General features: G+C 45.1%; 2 protein-coding genes across 2 annotated transcripts in view; one reads left to right on the top strand and one right to left on the bottom strand.

Annotated features, from left to right (window-relative positions):
• Nucleotides 1-14,115: 14,115 nt before the first annotated feature.
• LOC119433586 (uncharacterized) overlaps nt 14,116-23,758 on the bottom strand; it is a 62,719-nt gene continuing 53,076 nt past the window's right edge. The window contains exon 4 of the mRNA XM_037700842.2: nt 14,116-14,328. Coding sequence (XP_037556770.2) covers nt 14,204-14,328 — 125 coding nt within the window. The 3' untranslated portion in view covers nt 14,116-14,203. The remainder of the gene's footprint in view (nt 14,329-23,758) is intronic.
• The window catches only part of LOC119432387 (uncharacterized), a 38,299-nt gene continuing 30,294 nt past the window's right edge, over nt 15,754-23,758 (top strand). Inside the window, exons 1-2 of the mRNA XM_037699554.2 lie at nt 15,754-15,835; nt 21,287-21,416. Of these exons, the coding sequence (XP_037555482.1) occupies nt 15,767-15,835; nt 21,287-21,416 (199 nt within the window). The 5' untranslated portion in view covers nt 15,754-15,766. The remainder of the gene's footprint in view (nt 15,836-21,286; nt 21,417-23,758) is intronic.

Here is a 23,758-nt window from a genome sequence, read left to right as displayed (position 1 = left end):
ATGAAATTCTCAGGAGGTAAGAACAAGAAGAAGGTAAGCGATATTCAAAATGATAAGTCCGAAATATTGAGAAAGCAGTAAAAAAAATTGCTGCAGCATGAAATATGTGAGAAGAATACTTGGCATAGTACTGGACAAGATGCATGCTGTGAAAGATCGCCATCAGCAATTTCGTTGATGTAGTAAAAGCCCCATAAGAACTCTATACGGACATGTACAGTACCCAGAGTAGCCACGCAAACTTTATAGGAAATACTGATGAACAGGATAACGAGGCGCCTTCTATAACCAGAGAAAAAGCTACAACAGCAGGAGAAGATGGAATAACAATCGATTTAATCAAATATGGAAGGGATGTTATGTTTGTATAACTTGCCGCCCTTCATATGTAATGTATCACGTCTTGAAGCTTACCAGAGAGATGGAACAATGCCAACATTATATGGATTCATAAGAAGGAAGACGTTAAAGGATCGAAGAAATATAGGCCCATTAGCTTGCTTTCAGTATTCTATAAAATGTTCAAGATAATTTCCAACGGAATCAGGTAAGCGCTTGACTTCAATCAACCAAGGGAACAGGCTGGCTTCAGCAAGGGATATTCTTCGATGGATCATGTCCACGTCATCAATCAGGTAACTGAGAAACCTGCGGAGTTTTAATCAACCTCTCTGCATGACTTTCATTCATTACGAAAAGGCATTTGATCCAGTAAGAATACCACCAGCGTCATTACGTAATAAAGGAGTACAAGAGGCATACGACAATATCTTGGGAAATATCAACAAAAATTCCACAGCTACCTTGCTTCTCCAGAAGAAAAGTAGAAAATTACTTATCCAGAAAGGCGACAGGCAATAATACACCATCTGCCCCATGCACTGCTTGCTTAAAAAGTACTCGGGCAAGGCTAAGGAATGAGGATCAACGCCTAATATCTGAATGAACCTTCGGTTTGAAGATGACGTTGTCCTCTTCAGCAACACTGGAGATGAATTGTGATTCAGGACCTTAACCGAGAATGTAGGATTGAATATTAATAGCTTGGCAAGGGAACAAAAATTTACGACCGCCAGTTAGAGTCAAGTGTCTCTGCAGGTGTACGTTTATCTAAGGCAATTACTCACGGAGTACCGTGATCATCACAACAAAATTTACAGAACAAAAATGGGTTCAATTGCGCATGGCAGGAATGACCAAATCCTGACTGGGAGCTTACCACTGTCGTTGAAAAGAAGAGTGTGCAATCATTGCGTTCTACTTCTAATTACAGTAAAAAATAAGAGTACCAAGAGGATCGGTGCTAGGCCTGTGGCTTTTTCTCATATTTATCAATGACCTGCCTAAAAAACAAAACGCCATCTATCAAGCGTCCTGTATCGACACTAAATAACGCTATCGGCATAATAATTTCAGGAGGAGACCTTAACGTTATATCTCACTGGTGCTTGCAACACAAAAAGGCTTTTAATGTTTCAAAAATGAAAAACAATGCGCTCAAGCTAACACGAATCGAATGCTGGAATACATTAAAGGAAACTTGAAAACGTGCCATCGATGTGGGATCCTCGTACCAAACTAAAATTGATATTAGAGCTGTTCAAAATCGCGCAGCACGGTTTATTTTTCCTGACGCCTGATCTGCTCTTTTTCGATTCATTCTTTTTCAAATAGAAAACTCTAGAGCGTCATGGAGAAGCTAATCATTCCAAGATTTTGTATGGGAATCAGCAACACCACAGAACAAACGCCTTTCACGTCACATTCTGTCCTCAAACTGTGTCTGCATTTCTAGCAGCCCGACATTTTCCTTGCTTAGAGTTTCAGCACAGCTTCGTATATCTTGTCACTCTCGTTGTAGACCAGCGCTATCACGTGGCCTTGCTTCAATAGCAGCTAGTCTAGCGATATGTAATTCATTCATTTAAGACTGGTCTACAATGCCAAGTCATTCATTACCATTTATTTCACATCGGTCTGCAGAACATTACGAGGCCGTTTTATGTTTTACTTTTTAATGGCTTTGTAGCATTATTGTATCCGCACTTGTATCGCTATTACTGTATACGGTAAAAAACATTATATTGACTGCCCCTTCTAAATACGTCATGCTATCGCTATAGATTTAGACTTCTTGTACAGCCGCCTTTTTATCACACACTTTCAGTCTATCTTGCATTATTTTAACACAAACATTTTCTTATACCGGTTGTGTCAGTGCACTCTTTTAGCCAGCTGTCAATATAGTCGCAAAAATGCCTCTGCATTTCCTCCGGTTATAGCACAGTTATAATCTCGCTATCATTGCAACGACAAACTATCAATGAAAGTACTCCTTGCTGCTGGAACTGCCCAACGTATTCTGGTCGTTGCAAAATAGGAGCACTCATCCTAACAAACTGTTCGAGCTAAAATTTTGCTTAGAGGTAGGATTTGCAATGATATAGGTTTAATGCAACGTTTGCGGGTATTTCTTACCCGTTGCCAGATTAAATTTGAAGCGGGTGTCCTCTGTGGTGACGTCACTCGAAACGTGGATTCGGACTCCCACGGAATGGTGGCGCCATCTGTCACGACTACGTTGAACTCCATGCTTCCGCCGTATCTCTGTCGACCAGCGTAAGTGGTCTTGTCCTCGTCTGTAGGGTGCTGCATGACAAAGAAAGGTGCGGAATGAGATATATCCTATACTAATCAGGAAGACAAAGTATTGATTCTCCTAAGGTTACACATGCAATAACAAAGACGCATCATCATCATTTTCTGATTATAGAATGATCACCCAAGCGCGCTGCGGTGGTTAAGGCGTTAACGCGAGCATGACATGGAAGATTGTACTTTTACTTTACTGAATTCTTCTGGAACTTGCCGTCTCAGGTTGTCCATCAGGGTACCCTCGTAAAGAGCGTCAATACGCTAAAGAATGTACATCACATATGCCGCATATAGTATCGATACTTGTTGCTGGACTAGTTTGTTGTCTTAGTGGACTTCGCCAGTAAGACAACTTTTGCAGTAGCAGCATCATACCAGGTTTCAGGCAATTGCGTATTGTTTCTTTTCTTCTTATTTGCGTCGGTTGAGAGAAAAGCCTCAAAATAAATGCTTTTGGTGGTCTGTCAAGACCATTAAACAGAGAGGGCACCATTAGATTACCAACGCAGTGCCTTAATTGATTGCACCTAAGCAAGACCACTCTACGCGGGAGGAAACTGTAGAAAGCTGCACAAGCGGAAGTGTTAAATGCTACTGAAAGCAGCGATACTGGGCCACATATATCGACGGTGATGAAAGCTGGCATACACTTTCCCTAACAGGAACCAAATACTTGCCGGGGATAAAGATCTGCCTGCTCTGGCGACTTCAGTAGATACAAATTGTCACACTGTTGTGGCGGTGAAGAAACAATAACACTGATAGAAAGAATGAATAAATTCCCTACTCAACTTGCATCCCCTCTATAAGAATGAAGAAGAAATCAAGCTTTTTATTGTGCAGGAAGGAATTAAAGCAACACGCTACTGACAACAATGATGGCGACCTTGCATCGGCAATTGTCAAACACATTTACTCGCTGCAAGTCGGTTCGCGATTCATTTATGCACTACCGTATCGATCAGTCACCCCCACGCAGTTTCTAGACTGTACTGCAGAAGTACGAGCTGCAACGGGCGAGTATTGGGCTCTCCGGGGCGCGCTGGTGGCGCTAAAATGCGACACAATCGCTAAAGCACTGTCGAGGGTTGCGCAATTCCAGCGATTTGCATATCTGCTAGGCCTCGTCTACTTTCGTCGCGGAGCGATAATACACTGGCCCGCCGAGCAGCTCAGCATGACGTCCTTAATTTTGGCGTACCGCTTCGTAAGAAAATTGTTTTCGTCGCCATTAGCATTAGGAGTGTCAAAGTGAAAAAAATTGTGTGTGAAGTGCGAAAACGTGGTAGAGGTATACGTATAAATCATGTATCCAGAGCGTGCTAAGAGGTGAGACGTAATTCACACGCATCTCTCTCGCATTTACCGCTAATTAAATTATTGGCTGACTTTTTTTTTCTTTCATTTCGCCTACATCGGAACCCGGCCGCCGCGGTTCCGATCGTTCCGTCGACCTCGCTGTAGCAGGAAGCCAAGTGTCGCATTAAAATCCTTCGACTTTGGAAGAATACATGTACGCTGTTATTGCACGCTAACGAGGCAACGCCGTCGGCTATGGAAAAGTGTCTGCATGTGCTTGACGGTAAGGAAATCATCAGCTTTACCAAGATCAACAGCTAAAGTGTGTTTCGGCATTTCTAAGCGCAATTAAATTGCCTTCTTTCGCTTCACCAGCGTCTACTTACCCTTGTGATAGCCTAAGTACACTGACCAAGCTCGCGATCATAATTTTTAGCTTATTAGTAAAAAAAAATAAAATCGGTGCCACTTACCGCACTTGCAGTCACGTCTTCCGCAGCCAGTTCCCGACAGCGTTCTGCCATGCTCACCCGGCATTGCGCATGCGCAGCCGTTTCCTAGGCGACCGAGCAGAGTTAACCTGCGTAGCATATACGTCTCATCACCTTTTGTTTTCGTTGCTGTGCGCTCTTCGTTTCTGCTATCGTTATCGTCTATCATATATGCCGCACTGTACACACTTCATCGACACTTTCACGCTATCAGCTATATTCGTGGTTCGCATGAAGGCGTTCTTCAAACATACATTGAATGTCTGCTGGCTTCATTTTCCGCGCTCTGGTTCAGTCAAGGTGCACTGCACGCTTCTGTGTCGGCCACTTGTACTTTTCTCTGTTGCGCTAGCGAGGGAGAAGATAAAACACCAACATTCAGCTTCGGGTAAATTGAACCCTCAGCGTTCTCAATATGACACAATTTCATTTCAGAGTGCTTACTATTGTTACAGGCACTATAGATTATTGCTACACACGACCACGTTGGTGAATGCACTTATATACCATGTTTTACTGGATGTTGGACGTGCCGCGTTCTGTAAGTCATGGCGTAAGAATAGTTCTTTCAAGCTAAGTTTCATTTGCATCTTCCCCGCATTAAAGCGTGCTGTCTCGAGCGTTTGGCGGATACTCAGCACACTGTAAACAATGTTCGTGCCTTCATGGCTTACCGTACAATCATTGCAATGTCACTGGCGTGAAACTCTTTATCCGAAGGTAAATGCATCGTGCAAACCGCCCGTGAAAGGTGAAGAATGAGGCTGCAGACACCCGGATTGCCGGCCTAGGAGTTACGTACGGTGGCGTCGGAGACTGACACGAAAGACGGCTCCGGGTGCTTACTCAACGCGCACCTGTAAATGTTCGTGATATTAAAGTGGAGTTTTCGCGATGCCGGAAGCAGTGCACAGCATGGAGCTCCGTTTTTCCACGCGCGTGGCCACCAATATCCGGCGTGGTTCCCCGCCAGGTATAAGTAAAATACCCGGCGGCACACTAGGACGCTCGAGTATGGAGGACAAGGCGAAGCTTTCCGTCTTTTGGACACACGGTCTCCTCTCGCTTTCCCACTGGCATCTGGGTTGCAGATATCTGCCGACGCGTTACTCTTACACGACTCCCATTAACGCACTCATGGGGTACGATGCCGTTCAACCGGGCGCCAATTATTCCACGGCAAACGCCTTCCGCATAGTCCATGTGTTACGCAAGAATCGACTGCGCAGCGCAATTTCTTTCTTTTTTTTTTATCAGTGAGAGAGTTAAATCCGTCGTGCATCACCTGCGACCTCTAACGCCTCGGTTCGCCCTAGATCTGGGGCCGGTTTTCACTGTGCTCAGTATCGGACAATCGTGGAAGACGGCGCCTTCTTCTACATATCCACAAATATGTCTGCCGAGATGCCTACCGACCCAGAAGTACTCAGATGCCACGCCAAATTCAATGAAGTAGTGAAAGAAAGCTTCGCTTAAAAACTTGTTGATCCGCATGCTTGCTCGTTAACTGGTGCCTCAGTGACACAACGTCTTCAGAAGCCAAATTATTTGACAAAAGACCATTATGCATCCTACTCACGCATACGCTTTTCTTCTCAAAGCCACCTTAAATATACTTATCTCGTGTTATTAGAACTTAACAAACATCATTATAATATTTCGAATCCGAAGAACAGTCAATGAATATTCCTGTGCCGCTACTGTCGAATGATGTATGTACAAGATTGTTTGTTTCTTTGGCGGAGTAAATATAGGCGTTACTCGAGGGTGCAACGTGATTCTAAACATGCTTCACAGCGCTGCCATCGCTGAGCACGTGACCGCGCCGCCACATTGAGCGCCTTCTGGCCTACGCACTCCCGATAGCAGACGACTTATCGTGTAAATTCATGCCAAACATGGATGACGGGGACACAGAAGCAAATACATAAAAGCCGCTGTGTTCAGCCCCCCCTGCCCCCCAGTCCCGAAAATGTCATCGCAACAATAAACCAGCACCAAATGAAATGGGGTAGGTTGTCAGGTAGACGCAGCCGCAGTGGTTTTCGTAAAACGCCTTGTGTGCGCTTGTGAGGGTGTATGGGGAATAGCGTAATGAAATAAGGGGGGGAGGCAACGTAACTGAATACACGAGTGACATTTGCTCATGCATTGAAAAGCTTGCGCGCCTATTCCACAATACAGCTATAGTGGAAGTCCAGCGGTTTAATCTTGCAATCGTGCTCGCTCCCTGCACACATCTCACTTGTGACCGAACTCGTCGATGAAGACGGATTTGAACCGCGCTGTAGCCAACAGCCAGTGCCTGTGGCACTCCGGCGCATGCGCTTAGTCTGATCTGGCTGCGGTCCAACACTCCGGCTGTCGGGTGTGTCCTGAATTCTGACGGGCTGAACTTGTCGTCTACCTCCATTGCAGTCGCAGATCCCCTATACTGGTGGCGCCTTAGGGCGCTTGCCCTTTCGCTTCCTATGTAGACAGGCACCGTGGTGAAAAATGTCCCTCGGTCTTGCTGCCTGAGCCTCTTCGCGCCACTTCTGAGCCTGAGGTGTTGAACGAGGAGTCGACCATTAAATTTCTTCAACAAGTTACACAGTTGTGAGTTTTACAACTCCTAATGAGCACCAGTTTGAGTTCGACGGGTTATACTTACTACGGTAGATCCCGCTGGGATCTTGAAATGTACTGTGCGGTCGATGTATACACCTCTGTGAACACCGAGGATAAATTTTGCTTCGATTGTGTCCTGCTCGGCACGACAGCGGTACCATCTGCGCGCGCGACAAATGCGTGAGTGAGTAATAGCGTCTTTTCTCTGCACAGCTATAAGGCGCTAGTGGGTGCGGTTGAATATATATAACAGATTTTGGCGTGCATGTTTCTATTACATGCTCTTTTAGCAAGTGAACTCCAATTACTGAGCGAAATCAAGTAAGCGTCACGTCAACATCATCAGCGACCCTGTACACCTCAACAACAAGAGGCTCGTCGAGGGGAACTGAAGTGTTACGGTCTTCATGCGCGAGATGAATGTCACTTAGTACCGGTGCCAAGCATGAACTAATTCATACATCAACTTTCTGAATGTAATATCGCTCGTTCCAGGAAGCAAATGTTGACTCTAAGAATACACATAATGAAAATAATGAAAGACATAGAACATCGTGTGACGTGCGGGTACTTCGTCTCCGTCTTCCCGTATGGCGTATAAAGGGCCACGAACTTTTCCCTAAGTACCTTAATTAACACCAACGGTCGTGGGTTCGACTCCCACCAAAGGTCGAGGGTTTGGAGCCTTTTTGGACCATCATGTAGTCATTGCAAAGCCGGCTTTTCAGCCTCATTTCAAGCACAATATCTCATGCAAAGTATCATGTTACTGCCTCCCTGTGACCAAGTAAGTGATTTGCAGTAATATATGCCGAGGGTTGTCGAGTTTTCAGCGTTAACTTGTTAGGCGGGTGCAACGTATATCGAAGTGCTGTCCTCATATCGCGTATTATTTCGCCTGTACGGCGCTTCAGCGGGCATAAGCAAGCAAGCAAGCCAAGGGTCACAGTTCCATAAACGCCGCTTTTGTGCATTACTGCTTGTACTTCCATTTTGCGCTAATATTTTAAAGAGGTTTATTCCAATGCAATGGCGGGCCACGTTGCATGTGCCGTGTAAAGATATAGCCGCCGTTCATTGACCCACGTTGTCGCAAGGCGGCGATGGTAAGAAAGCACGGCCCCGTGGTCGAGACTGTCAACAAGTGTGACCGAATCCCGTCTGCCCGGTTGGATCACAAAGTGAGACCTTCGTGAGGCCTGCACTTCCTCAGGCACCAGGCCCAAGTAGAGCCCCGTCAAAAGGTTCCGGTTATGCAAAAAATGCCTTGTTTATGCTCGTCGCCATAGCACTGCCAAAAGAAAGGAGCATTGGCAGAGAAGTGAAGAGATCGCCTTGAATGAAGTGCCTCTGGCCTTCTACTCCACAATGAGGAGGTTTCTGTTTCTATGCTGCTCGTACGTGCAAGCTTCACATTATGTGCATCTTCGCGGCCAGGGGTCGAGGCTGCTGCAGCGTATTCTTATGGAGTTGTGTACTCACGCCATGCTTCCTGGTTTCGATAGCGAATTGGTCAGGCACGCTCATAGGAGCGGTCTCGGAAACCCTCCTCCGACAGATGAAGGGCATTAAGGAAAATATTACCAGCTCTGTTTAAGCATGATGCAAGCCTGCTGTAGTTCCTTACGTCCATAAGCTTTCTCAGAGATTGAAACGGTATTCTCAGTTCAGCCTACTTACCTGGCGCCAAGGGGAAGCAGGTGATGCCAGAAGAAGCATGCTTGATTTTTCGTGAAACGCGCGACTGGCATTGCATATGAAATACCGCTATCGTGTGGGAAGGGTTATGTAGCTCAACCTGAGCGCTGTGTCAATGACCGAAAACAGGAGCATGAACTATCATTGAAGAACAAAAGTAATGCACACTTGCCTGCTGCTCCGTATTTCCTGCTAATGTGATCCACTGCTTCGTGTGATCACGATAATTGGCAGGAGTAGTGGCACGTTGGCACGATAGTTGTAGGAGGCCTTTCATATCACGAACTGGCTCGACCACACTTCTGTTCATCTTTTCAGGAATTATATATAACTGTTTTACACGTTGTACGGCTTTTTACAGCGACCACGGCACGTATGCACGTTTGTGTTTTGACAACACTCTGAACACATAGTTAAAGTTTAACACCTTTCCTGTTTCGCCCTATGCTCTTCTTCGTAAGTATTTATTTCCTTGTAGTGCTATTATGCATGTCATAGTATTCCATAGAAACCCAGATGTGTAGAAGATGGCGGTGCGTAGCAGCCGTCGTCATCGGTGTGTCGTGGAGATAAATTCTATCAAACAAAATATAAAAAGGCATGACGTCACGAGTGGCAATTTACTTTATTGTTCGCCATTCAAACCGCTACAGACTTCTCTCATTATCCAGATTGCTCGCTAACGTGTCGTAAACCATGCTGTGTACTTAAGAATGTAAGGGAAGGAATAGTAAAAAATCACAGTGCCAGAAAAGATTATAAAACGAATTCATATATATTTGCCTACAATTTACACTCAGTATAGATGACAGACCCAAACAATGGTTTCAATGGAAGAAAAGTAGTGTGACCCGCACAGTCAGATAATCATCTATCCGAATTCTATTCAGAATACTTTTTAAATGCAATTCTCTTCGAACCCATATATTCCAATCAACAGTTATCAGACTAGGCAGCGCTGCGATATATTGTTTGAAAAGCATTCGAACCTACCTGTTTTATTGCACGCATTGTGTTCACATATTATAGGGAGATTAACACTTCGTCGCATTTCTATGAGTGGCGTTCCGCACCTTCGTCGCGACGAGAGGCAGCCCGCATAATGCAGCAGCCTCCAGGGACATGGTTCCCAACAGTCAGCTGTAGCACCTGCTGGGTCCTTCGGCGATATTTCAAGTGAAGCGCATGGCACAGCTCGAATGAGCACGCCAAGAAATAACGACTACAGACGAAACCACCGCGCATGTGTGACCAGCGCCAATCTGAAGACATAAAAGCTGTGCATGGGCGCATACAGGTCCATACGGGTCCTCTAAATCTTTCGGCACAAGCACTTACCTGTAAATTCGCGAAACACCAATACAGTGTAGAAGAGAAAATAAAAACAGCGCACATTGCACTATTCAGTAGGATAAATTACATGCAAGGGAATTCTTGCTTTACTCGGCAATATTTCGAATAATCATTTTCGATGTCTTTGTCAGTTTTTCTTGCTTGATAAATCACGATGACCAAATGCGTCCGCGTAGGCTACAATAGTTCAATAGAATGTTGTGCCTGTATCGAGCAGCGGTCTTCACTTCGTCGTGTAAAAAGAATGGCTGCCATTTTTTTTTCGGTGCAGGCCGTCCCTCAAGCAACAAGGCGATGGTGAGAAGCAGGGGACGCCGCTGTCATCTAGGGGTGCCGGTTCGATATCGGGGCCAAAATAACGCGATTGGCGGGAGTCTGGTTCTTCCCCGGGCACCAGGCCGAGTCCCGTGAAAAGGTTGGGTCCCGGCTAAAGACCCGGCAAGGCGGCGCGAATGCAGCGAAAGACGGCAGCTTAGACGGCGACTGTTTCGGGGATTCCCCGCCGCCGCCGCTGCTCGCAGGAGGACGTGTACCTGCAGAGTAGAACACTGGCGAACATGACTGCCTCAGTGGTGTAGAAAGCGAGGACGACGAGGGTGTGCCGGCCAACGACGCCTGAGGACGGAGTGTCACTGTGATGGAGGTTGACCGTGTGCAGTTATTATCAAGTGCGTTCGATGAGATGGTGAAGTCAGCTTCGGCATCGGTACAGACGATAGCATCGACCTGCGTCGTATTTAGCGATCCTGGCCAGCAGTCCGGAGACGACTCGTCTTCTTCGTGAAGACGACTCTGCTGGTTTCGTGCTCTGGACCACTACGACACGCCACTCGTGTTAAACAAAGGAGCTTATTAGAACTTTAAGTTAATTTTTATCTGGACACTCTGGTCTTCCATATCCTTTGTTACCGCACCGTTTCAAAGAGATGCCAATAAATCATGATCTATTTGAGGTGGAGGACTTAGGGGAGGAACGTTCTAGAACACGTGGTAAGTATACTTATGCTTGGTCTTAACCCTCATTAGTCGGAAAAGCCTCGCGAAAGTTTCTGTGGCACCCAAAGGCAGCGGAGATGGGGGTGTCCGACTGTAGCCACAGGGCTCTTTTCAAGTGTGCGTAAATAACTCCTGTCCTCTCTTTCCCTTCCTCATCCCGCTCCCCAGGAATAGAGTAACAAACGAGACTAAGTCCAAATGACTTACCTGCGTTTCTTGCTTTTCTGTATCGAAAGTAATCTGCAGAGCAGGTAATAAAGTTACATGATGGTGACAAGAACTTTATTTGGTCCTGAGAAATTGTGGCCCGGGGAACCGAGGCTCACTCAGGTCAAGACGATGGCTCCGCCCACGATGGCACCGGGAGGCGAAGTCCCGTTGCGATGTCGTGGGTCCTCTTGACTGCCTGGAGCTGTGGTGGTGTTGTCACTTCTGAGGAATTCCTCCCACCGTTCCTTGGTGACAAGTGTAGTGCCTTCTAGGGCTGGGCACAGCGAGAGCATGTGGTCGAAAAAGCATGAATCGGCTCCGCATTTGGGGCACGACTGCGGGAAGTCTGGATCTATCAAGTGCTAACGCACCACGTTGTCACCAAATCAGATATGCAGATGGCGCGAGAAGTCACTTGTAAATTGCATGGCGTCTATAAATGAGCATGGCGGCACACAATAAAGAGCATAAAAATATGGGCTGATGATGTTAAATACGGTGGATTATTCGTCCAAGTTCTTCATGGGCGTATCGACTCTGAAAAGAAAGATTATCAGACATGTTCCTTGTAACATATTGAAAGAACACTATAGAAGAGGAATACGTTGACCTGCTTTAGTAAGTTAACACTCCTGCAACTGTCAAGACGAAGTTATCGGAGGCTTCATAAACCATAAAAGACAAGCGAATAAAAGAAATGAGTCGCGGCGCCGCCGCCTTGAAGATTCCGCACCAGCGTCACATTGACGTACCAGCGCTCTAGTCATCTCGAAATTTGAGGAAACGAAGTTTGGCGCTTCAGTGTTTCTACCAGCACTAAGCCCTTCATCACCGAATGAGTGAAACTAGATTGTCTGGATACCTTACCAGTGTAAATTGAATTAGTGTTGTTTTGTAGCCTTTGTTGCCTTTTAAGAATGCGCAGTGTTTAAGATTGCGGCACCGACAGCGAGTTTTGCCTGCAGTAAACTGCGACGTAAGGACTACGGAAACTTGCAGAAATTATTAGAGAAGTCGGAAAATATTTGGAGAAAAATGCAAGTGCTGGAGTTAAAGAAAGCATAGCCGCCAGCATCAAGCATCCGAGGCAAGGAGAGCTCAGGAGATGTGCATGATACCACGAGTGTAAGCGACGCTAATCAAGAGCACGGTAGATCTTTAGTATTCGAAGCTACGCCTGCGGTGTTTGGAACAATGAATACGAATATTTTTGATGAGCGTTGATCTGCTTTGTATAAGGCTCCGAAATGTTACAGTGAAGCTGTTTATGGCTTGGCTTCCGTGCATTTTTCGTGTGTGAGTGTGCAAAAATGTGGGCCGATCCTGGTGATAGTACACAAAAATCGGCGCATTTCAGCGATCCTCCTCGTTCTGTTCTTTTGCGGACGTAGACTATTTCAAGCGTAAAAGGTAAGAATCTGATTTACGATATGGTGGGCGAGTTCAGTGAATCCCTCATTGTGGGTGGGTGCGTGCCGTGCTCACAGCGCGGCCGCGCGTATCTTGAAAGCGATCTGCGATGTGGGCGAAGTGCGTGCCCGCGCGTGCCTCATCTTCAAAGCGATCTGCGATGGCGACAAAGTGCATGCGCCGAGGACCGGCCACTTCGTATGCGCTGTGCTCTCGACGTTTAGTTTGCCTTGAAGCGAGACGAGAAACAGCGCGAAGGTCAATTTGCCCGCTGCTGCTGGCTCGCTTTCTCACTCTGGCATTTTCACGGCGAGTATCCGCGGTCATCGAGCGAGGCGTGTTCATGTTTACCTGAGCACACGTGAGCTTGTCTATTTAGTTATCGAATGTTTACAACTTCATAAGGCCCATTAAACTACTATCCTTGCTTCGTAGAGGTCTCTAATAATTTACTATCACAATCGATGCTTCGCCTTTCGGGCTAAACTGCGACTTTTTTTTTCGCCGCACGGCGGGCGCCGCTGCTGCCGCGCATGTGAGGAGGCGGCCGCCATCTGGACGGTGTTGCAAGGAAGCGAGAGGGTCGCGCCGCTGCCACTAAGACAAACCTGCAACGACAGCTATAAAAGGGGTTTGTCTGAGTTTCCGCGTAACAAAATTGTGTTTTCTCGCATATTCAAATTACAATCCGATGCTATCATGTCTGTGGGTTGTGTGTAAATCGTACTTTACGAATTTTCTTACGGCTTTTACTTTAAGAATGCGCCACGCGGAGGACCTGCATAGTTCAGAATGATTTTCCTCTAACGGACAACGACGTCGACACCGGATTTTCGGCGACATGGGGCCCTTAACGCTTTCACAGGGTCTCTTATGTTATCCCTAAGACGACTTGAAGGCAAAAGCTCAAGTGCCGATGCGAAGTGTACTGCGCTTAGCCATCCGTCTGAATTCACTTATCAACCGCTTAATTGGCTTAGTCATCCACCTTAATTCGCTTCTTCGCGTATGCATCCCGCTTAATTCGCTGAGTCGACCTCTTAAATCGCTTAGTCATCCTCTTAAACTGCTTAGTCATAAATCTTAATTTTATTGCCTTTAACTCGGTTAAGTCATCCAGTCAATTCGCTTAGGCGTCCATGTTAATTCGCTTAGTCATCCACTTAATTCGCTTTATCATCTATTTTTATCATACATCATACATTTTTATCATACATCATACATCTCGGGTTGCATACTTTGGGGGATATGAATGCTTAGGGGGGTATGAGCCATTCATGAGGATAGTTTTTGTACCTTTCGCGTCTTGGACGTGTTTTCACACATATAAGGCTTTCGCCCTTAATAAGTGTAGTCTAACACGCTGCCTCAAAGCGAGGTGGTGGTGGTAAACATTTATTAAAATATTATTTACAGAGAGGTTGTTCGGAAAACCAGCCCTTAGTGGGCCAGCTCCCTACAATACTAGGTGGAGTCCCTGTTCAGGGACCGCACTGGCCGTGGCCGCTGTCCTGACACGCCGGACCATGGCCTGTTGGGCAGGAAGGTTCAGACTGCCGAGCAGGGCCGCCTCTCAGTCCTCTCGGGTTGGGTTGGGGTTGGAGAGCTGTCACAACGAAAGAAGACAAGAATGTGGCACGGCACGCACGCGCCGAGTGTTTTAATCAGCTCGCTGGCTTTGAAACGAGAGAATTGTGCGTGCTATTGTGGCTTAATTCGTTTAAAAACAGCGTGGCCTTATGATTATACACAACAAAAAAAGATCCTGGTCTAATGGTTAGAGCACCGGACTGCCATGTTCGACGGCAGAGGTTCGATTATACCATCGCTCACACGTTATTTTATTCAAGTGAGCAGAAAGAAGCAGAAAGATTTCGGGGTTTTCAGAAGTGTAGAATGTGTGGTGCACATGTTGTTTATAGTTAACATGACAGAGACAGCTATAATCAGGTACTAAAAGTCACATATGCTTTATCTGCCTAAATTCTAAACGCAGAATGCAAATTTTTGTTGTTGAATAATTTGTTGAAAGTCAAGCAGGTTTTTCATTTGGCCAAGTTGGTTCATAGTTGACTGGGGAATGCAGCACAAACAAGACAGGGACAAAGAAAAGGCGAATACAGTGGACGAGCACATACTAACAACTGTTCTAAGTTGTAAAAGGTTAAGCCAGCGCTCGTACAGGGTTCGTCGTTTTCTTTGTACCTGTCTTGCTTGCGCTTCATTCCCCAAATAATTGTTGAAAGTGATGAATTTGCAAAGTCACCAAGCCGTTTCAAGGCACAAGGGCGAAGTTTAGGCAAATCCATCTGCAAACCACCATTCCCATGTTGAGTGAAGCACCATGCTTGCAGCTGCCATTGACTCTAGTAATTTCATTTCTTGCGTACTTCGTCATTTGCTTCGAACGCCTACTTATTGCCGCTGTCGGCCTCTTTCCGTGACAGGCAGCGAAAAACAAAGATGGGGTACGAGGTCAACAGAAAATACTGACCCAGGCTTAAGCAATCGAGTTCTGCGAAGCTTCACAACTTGAAAGCAGTAAAATGATTTGATTTCATTTATTTGATGATATAACGGCAACATTCGTGACCACCCTTTTAGCAACATTTGATTGTATATTGAGTATAAATAAATGACGGGAAGAGATGAGCAAATAACAACACACGCACACAACGACGCGCACTTTGCTTCAGCGCGCTTGCTCGATGAGCAATGTAGTGACACGACGTTTTGTACGATGTGAACATAAGTGTTCAGGAAACGAAAGCAATCAATTGAAGAAAACAATAGAATACAAAAAGAAAGAATCAATCTCAATTGTAGGGAGACTTGCACAACCACTACAGCCTTCGTGATGGCTTCAAGCCACCTCGTTCCCTTGCTGGACCATGCGACAAAGTGTTCCCGCTCCGTGGCCTTAAAAATCCAGCCCGTTGAATTCGAGTTGAGTTTCAGCTTGAATTTAACTTTTCGTCTGGCAACGTCAGTCCATGACGCCATCCTTCACGTGATCTGATAACTCAGTCTCTTCCCTCGCCGCCATGCAGCTGGTTCTCGGAGCGCTTCGCCGCAGTCTTCGCGCAATGTTCATGACTTTCCCGACTATCCAGGTTAGTTACGTTGACTATTCTTGTAAATATAGCAACGGAAAGTACTTTTGTACCGCGAAATTATGTACTTACGGCCCGAGATGGCGCGGTGCCGTTGGAATCAACAGGAATGCGGTAGATCTTGAAATGATCTATCGCATTTTACGAGTTACATGTGCGTCAAAACCATCCGATATTTCCGACGACACCTCGTCAAGCTCGGACTAGGAACCTGTACATTGGTAATTGGCTGATTGCCATGTTAGTAAGATTGTCGTACGATAGACTGGATTGTTTACACGCACATATGTGCCACGCGTCCGAACCATCCGATCCACCGTAAATGATGACTGCTGTGATTGTTCAAACAGTCAAGATTGCAAATTAGTTCAAAACTGGTTATATGTGGTTGGTGGCGACTGTGGTATGGTGGGCAGGATGGTTTTTACAGTGACGTTAATTAGGGAAGCCTTTTCAGAACCTATCAACCTGCCTGTCGGTGCGTGCAGAAAAGATGAATGCTTCACCTACTATAAAACACTTTCGTAAACGTATCAGCAACGCTTTCGGTGTGGTAATGGCAATAGTAGACGAGAAAACCTTCTGCATACATCTGTAACGTGCTTTGTTGTTGTTCTCGGGTAGCGTTGATCTCAACCCTGCCTTAGATTCACCAGAAGTCACAACTGTCCACTAAATCTAAAACGACTAAAAGTTATGGCACGGGGCAATGTTCTGGTGTTGTAGCCAAAGGCATGTTTAGCCTACGGAACCATCCGCTCAGGACAAGAATAATTAAAAACCGCACATGACACTTCGGGACGCGATTGTGTGCATTGATTAAACATTGTCATGCTCCACAATGCAAAGCCAGTGCGTAATACTGGTAATACCGTCCGTCGTTAACGGAGACGTCAGATTATAGACGCGGTGTTGCTTCACGATGATATTGGCCGATAAAGCTTCTGCAGTTTATCTGGCATCAGAAGTGTGCTTTGTAGCTTACGCTCGTAATGGCCTATTATTAGAGGGTTTTAGCTGAGCGCTTGCTGTCCGCTCCGCTCAGACCGGCATATGCTAGCAAATGCCACACAACCGCATAGAGGGAACGCTATTGCACTTGCGCATAACGCTCATAACGGCAGCGGAACGAAGGCCCCATCCCTCGCTCCGCTACAAAGCGGGCTGAGCGGAGCGTGTGTCTCTTCGTCGTTTTGCACCCGAGTTGATAGCGCGTCGCTCGCGTCTCGGCAAGACGCGCTTGTCAAATGCGAAATCTACGCAGTTCCCTGCAGTATCTCAGAGCATGAAATATGAGCGGAGCGGAGCGTAAGCGGTGCTCTGCTAAAACCGTCTTTTATCGCGCAAATATTTAGGCAGGACCGTTTCAAAGCGGCTGGAAACGAGATCAGAAACGCCGGATCGCCTTTGACCGCTAGTACCAGAAGCACAGAATGAAGCAGTGATAGATGCCGCAGAAGGGTGTATTCGTGCTCCCGCTTGATAAACTTTTTTTGTCGGTGACAGCTGCTAATCTTAGGTCTTGCAACCGCGCAACGCGGGAAAAGGTAGCCGTGAGCAAAATGAACGGGCCGCTGCCTTGTGAACTTGTCTGGAACTGTTTATCACAATTTGCTGAAGGCACTCGAACGGACACGTGTTGTCTTACTTGTCTTCTACAAATTTTCTGCCTCCTAAAGTTAAACTATCAGTAATGTTTTATGGAGAGGATGTGCTAGTATGCAAATGTTGCTTGCACTGGCTGTTTATGCCTTCTGGTGGTCATAATTTGCGCGGTCAAGTAGAGTAAGCAAGTCGACAAATAAGAAACAAATAATTGCGTTTTCATTATTTTGCGATAATATACGTTTATGCGCACAGTGGTATAACACGTAGGGCTGTGCATCGATGTGCTCGGTTATTCGTCTGAGCCTGTTTGAAGCAGTTTCACCATTGGGCGTTTCTTTTAGGCACGTCGCTACACGAGTGCCACGTGACACTAGTATGAAGGGACAAGCATGGAAAGAAGACCGCGAGCGCTACCCCAATGTTAAAAAAAAGGCGGCAGATCCCACGCCCTGTGGGAATCGATGTTGTGCGAAGCAGTGTGCCAAGAGCCTACCCAAACGACAATGAGATAAGTTAACGAAACGACCATGAGAGCACCAAGACCTAGGCAGCTGTTTCATGACCTACATGACCCGCATGCCATGACATTCATATCACGAGTTCCTTAGGAGTCCCTTTAGCTAGACCTAAGAGACCTTCAGGCGAAAGCCTTAGTCGTACTCATGACTATGACTTGTGCCATCAACGTTTAGCCTTTTCCTTCTCTTAGTGCCCACATCAGAACCCATTTCAGTGGGTTCTGAGCGTTAATGTTTTCTCGATGAGTCATTACCAATTTTGCTGAGTCATGATCGTGATTATGGCTTCTACCACCATTCTTCAGTGTTTCCTTCACTTATACTACCCACGTCCGAACCCATTTGAGTGGTTTTTGAGTTTTAATCCTATTTTGCTGAGTCATTCTCATTTTAGGCGACTGCATCATGACATAAATGACACGCATGTCATACTACACCAATTTTGGTACCTACCAAGTTAACGAAACGACCATGAGAGCACCAAGATGTAGGCGGCTAGATAGATAGATAGATAGATAGATAGATAGATAGATAGATAGATAGATAGATAGATAGATAGATAGATAGATAGATAGATAGATAGATAGATAGATAGATAGATAGATAGATAGATAGATAGATAGATAGATAGATAGATAGATAGATAGATAGATAGATAGATAGATAGATAGATAGATAGATAGATAGATAGATAGATAGATAGATAGATAGATAGATAGATAGATAGATAGATAGATAGATAGATAGATAGATAGATAGATAGATAGATAGATAGATAGATAGATAGATAGATAGTGGCAAAATGTTCGCCAAGAAATGCTTCGCATTTAAAAGTGTCTGCGGTCGCGTCACCGCGCCACTGTTTGTTGTCTGTGCGGCATGTTCTCCCGTTCGCGACACTCTGCACGCTCTCTCTCGTAACTTGGTAGGTGAACGGCACATTTTAACGCGACGTCGGTGTCGGCGCGAATTCGGTGTCGGCGTCCCGGCGCCGCGTCCCGTCATAGTAAATCATGGTCTATATCTATACTCCATCTCACAAGCTATTGTCAGCACTGCCGAACGGACGAGGCGTGCACAGGCAATATCCTTGCGCAGTAACTGGATGATTATTGGCGACACTAGAGTTTTATTTTTGCTCGCTACATGATAGGGTACAGCGATATGTGACACGTTAGGACCTTTGCGCATGCACGTCGTATACCGAGAATTACTGTAGCATAGCCGCCTATATACTTTCTATATAGGAGGCTATGACTGTAGCAATGACCGCCGGTAACTATAATAGAAACATTGCAGTTAGGGAGCCTACATGAGAGCGCTTGCATTTAGGCTCTCTAATTGCAGTAACCATACAGCGCCGACCACCTGCTTCGATCCGAACTCGCGCTTTTTACTGGCTCTCCTTACCTGTGCGCAAGAAGCAAGCGTCAAAATCAATCATCGCTAAGTTTCATCTCAAGCTGAGGTCAAATCATTAAGTATGTTTTGTCGTAATTATTGAGATCGGCTGTTTGTTTTCACCCTGTTCGGACTACAGACACGGCACCAAGTCGTAAAACTGGTTTTATTTCTAGATAGCAGATGGCGCCACACCATTAGCACTGCATGGTAATGCGTTGACGATGCGGAACGCTATAAAGGCCTACTGCATCATTAATTTACTACCCCGCTCTAGCATGGCACGGGATGACGGTAGCGAGCAAACGCCAAGCAGACGCCGAGCAGACGCTGTGGCACAAGTGAACGTTTGTAAGGACATTCGCCCGTACTACTAGCTAAAAAGGCTGCAAGATAACTGCATGGAAAGCATACACGTAAAGCGAAGCCCTGCTGTCGTATGCATATAAACGCAGATTATGGTTACGGTGTCAAATCAATTTTTGCGGCAATCCACCAACCATGAAGCATGTAACAGGAGGGCAAGCAGACGCGGCGCGGATGAGCACATCTCGAGGCGCATACGACCTTCCTTTTGACTAAGAATACGTGTAGCTGCCACAGTGCTGACAACAGCTTGTGAGATTGAGTATAGGCATATGTATATACCAAACCTTGCTGTATGACAGGCGATATATGTGGGTCATACTGCCATGCCATTATATCACTAAAGTTGCTCATACCTTGTCTTACATTCTTGACAACGCTATTCCTCGGAATTTTGAGAATGACAGACCACAAACAAATGTCATGAAACAAAACGCCGACAGCACATGCCTTTTACATGTTAAATCTTCTCAGACTGAAATATTCAAAGTGCGAAACATTGACAGAAACGTGAAAATTATGTAATTTCGTTGTTGTGGCTGGGGGTACCTCCGAGATGGGCCCACGCAAGAGGCCGCGTTTCTACCAGAGAGTCGCATTCGTGCGTAGCGTTCACATCCAGCATTTCCCGGTAAACGTTACGGTTACATAAAGTGCATGTCCCGGAAAAGTGAAAATCAGTCACGTATCTTTGAATGCTATCGCGCTCCACTCTTCGTTTTGGCGATGGATACGAGAAATTATTAGTGCAATTATAAGCGCAAAGGCTTATAAGGGTTAAACTAAGTGCTTTATGACAAACAGTGCGATATTGCCAATTGACTTTGAAATTTTTCCACTAGGGGAGCAATTGCCGCTGATGTCACGTGCGGGAACTTGCGGTTGGCTATTGGAAAAATGCGCTTCTGTAGAGCCACTGTAACCAAGTCGGGAAGCTTCCAACTCAATATGATTTTGACAGTCTATAGAATTTATATAGATTGCTTTGTCTCTTTATAAATTTATTGGCTTTGATACAAAATCAGTAGACTATCTATAGGGAAAATTGGTAGTGTCTATTTTTGTTTAATCGCAGTGCATAGATTATCTAAGAAAGGTCGATACAAGGTATATTTTCATGTGTATTCCCACTCTATGGTGTGTCTATTTTCTGTGAACATTTCATATACTAATGGATAGTATATAGTATATAGAATTGATAAGAAGTGTAACGTCATAAATTCATAGACGTCTGCTAGCCTACGATGATTAGTCTGTAGAAAGTCTCTAGACTTTATAAACAAATGTGTACAAATTTTATAACGACGCAAGTCAATTATCATTCTCGACGTAACAGTAACTAAGCGGCTTTTGTTTTGAAGGATGGACACAAGTCAATCAGCATTGTCGTCAAACTCCTTACCGCAGGCAGCAGATCTGCGCGTATGATGTGGCTTTTTAGCTAGACAATAATTCTTGGGTACAGCGTCATTCGGGGCACGTGATCAGAATGAAAGAGCATTTCCTGAACGCTGTGTAGACGATCTTCCATGGTTCAACATCTGTCCGGTCTTTGCAGAGACGAGAACCTTCCGGCGAGCCGCGCCTGCTACACGACGTCCAAGCACAAAGCCAAGTTCCGGACCAGGTTCGGAACGGACATCAGAAAGCGGGTGTGAACCTCCGAAAGCGACCTGGCTGCGAAGCAGGTAAGTCGGCACTTGCTACACGCATTCGCCTTTGAAAAAAAAAAATGCTGCAGACTTGGGTGGCCTTGTAGAACCACAACCCATTTACCAGCCAAGCTGTTTCTTTCAAGCAGTTGCTATAAAAAATTCAGTTGCCTGTTATAAAATCACAGAATTTAAAACGTTGCCCCTATATGACAGATCATTTCTAATCTTGACAGCATATAACGTTTTCGGGAACTTGGTAGAGAAAGCTTACAAATGCAGTCTACAAGTATGGCTTTTTGGGCTAGTTGGTTAGATACATCAGAGGTGGTCATAGCGCTAGAAGACACGGACAAGAACGAGAGAACAGGACGAGCGCTAGTCCTGTTCTCTCGTTCTTGTCCGTGTATTCCAGCGCCAAGACCACCTCTGATGTTACAAATGCAGTAATTCATCCAAACCCGTCTTACTTCGCGGTAACATAGGCCATAATGTTCCTCCATTTATCCATATGGGGTCTCCTTGGCGTTCACATTTCACCCGGGGCAGCAGGATATAAATTTTGCGCTGTTCCTTAAACGCAGTTACAAATATCCGGATTGCCTGTACACGTAATTTTCTCCTAAGCCGATTTTTTGTCCACACACTTTGAATTTCGTTTACACGCTATTTAAAACAATCCTCTAAGTATAGAAAATATAAGCAAGATTCCGTTTTTAGTTGATCAAGAACACCGGGTAAATGAACTACGAACCTTGTATAACGCAATATTGAGAAAAAAAAACATGGTTTAATATTTGCTTACAACGCTTCTAATCAAGCATTTGACGTTAAAGTTTCGATATACATTGCACTGAACATGACCCCCTTTTCAAACAAACATAAAGTTGGTGTCAAATAGAGCTATCTCGGATCATTGAGTAAATTAGCTGCTAACGCTTAGTATGGCACTTTCGAAAACAGGGGCAGTATTTATTCCAAAGGCCTTCAGGAACATATCTCTCATAGCATTCCACCCATTTTCGCCAAATGTTCTGGGTAACATTTTTTTTTTCTGCCAGAAAAACGGGCTCCAAGCTGCGCGTTCGTGAAACACTCCTAACGTTCCGGAGTTTTTGCCTATGTAATTTATTACAAAATCCTCAATCAACCCAACCACCCTCAACTTTACGTGCACATCACCCATTACCTGGCCCTTAGTTTCACCGAAGCAAGATGCCTGGTTGAGTACACCGAGGGCACCGGAACGTCGTATAACACTTCACACTTAAGAAGTAGCTTGAATTCGGGGGCTCCTGTCTAAATACACGGGAAAGGAGAAATCGTGATTCTTATTCAGGACATGAATTTTATTTAATAATTGCAAATTTTCAGGAAACGAAACTGATAAGCTAAGAAGTCTGTAACCCAGCAATGAAAGCCAGTATCACAAATTTGTAAACTGCATCTAATAGAACATCTACGCAAACAAATTGATGTATTGTACATGGCTGTTGAATAGATAACGTAAATGTGAAAAAGAATTTTGCAAAACCCGTGTAAAACATTAGATCAAATTCACGTAAAATATAAATGAATACGTGAAATTTATTCGCTTGGATATTCTAACGGACGCAGTTTACGGAACTGCGATATCTATTCTTGGTGCAGAGTTCAGGATATGTAAACTGGGTGCTTTTATTGCTTTGAGACTTACCAATATCTGGCACATATCCGTAAAACAAGTTAGGCCCATAAGCCCAAAGGCTATTTAGAGTCTAAAATCGGCCTAGAGGTTATCTCAGAAAAGCATTTCCGCATTTTACATGCATTTGAATAAGTAGAATCGGAGTTGATGGCGAGCTAAAGCTTCCTCTAAGGTGGCATTTCTACTCAACATAAAGTTTATGAAACGTAAAGTTTGATCGTGACGTTGGGAAACGTTGCGGATTACGGCAGCCTAACACTTGTGAACGCTTGCGTAAAATTGTTTTTTTTTTTTTTTGCAAAATCTGTATTCCATCCACACGCATTTAACGTAGCGCACAAATATTTCAAAGCGGTATCCCCATTTGTGTTAACTGTGCTCTTGATCGCACATGTATTTCAGACATTGCAGAGGGCTAAATTTTACGCCGCACGCAAAGCACTCTTTCAATGCTCCATTTGAAAGCGAAATTTCTTAGAAATGCCGACATTAACCAACATATTTCGAACATTGCGTACGCATTAGCCATAACTTGCGCCATATTTTCACGAAATATTAACAAGGTACCTTGCCTAATTCACCGGTGAAACCAACTACAAACCTGGCTTGAGGCATGAACGTACGGAGGGAAACCAGTCTTCAGTAATTATGTGCAAAGATTCTATTTAAACATGGTTCACCACCACTTACT

Source organism: Dermacentor silvarum, chromosome 11 (genome assembly GCF_013339745.2).
Source record: "Dermacentor silvarum isolate Dsil-2018 chromosome 11, BIME_Dsil_1.4, whole genome shotgun sequence".
In the NCBI taxonomy this organism is placed as follows: domain Eukaryota; kingdom Metazoa; phylum Arthropoda; class Arachnida; order Ixodida; family Ixodidae; genus Dermacentor; species Dermacentor silvarum.
The sequence above is the reverse complement of the archived record's forward strand: the minus strand, read 5'-3'. Positions and strand labels throughout refer to the sequence as shown.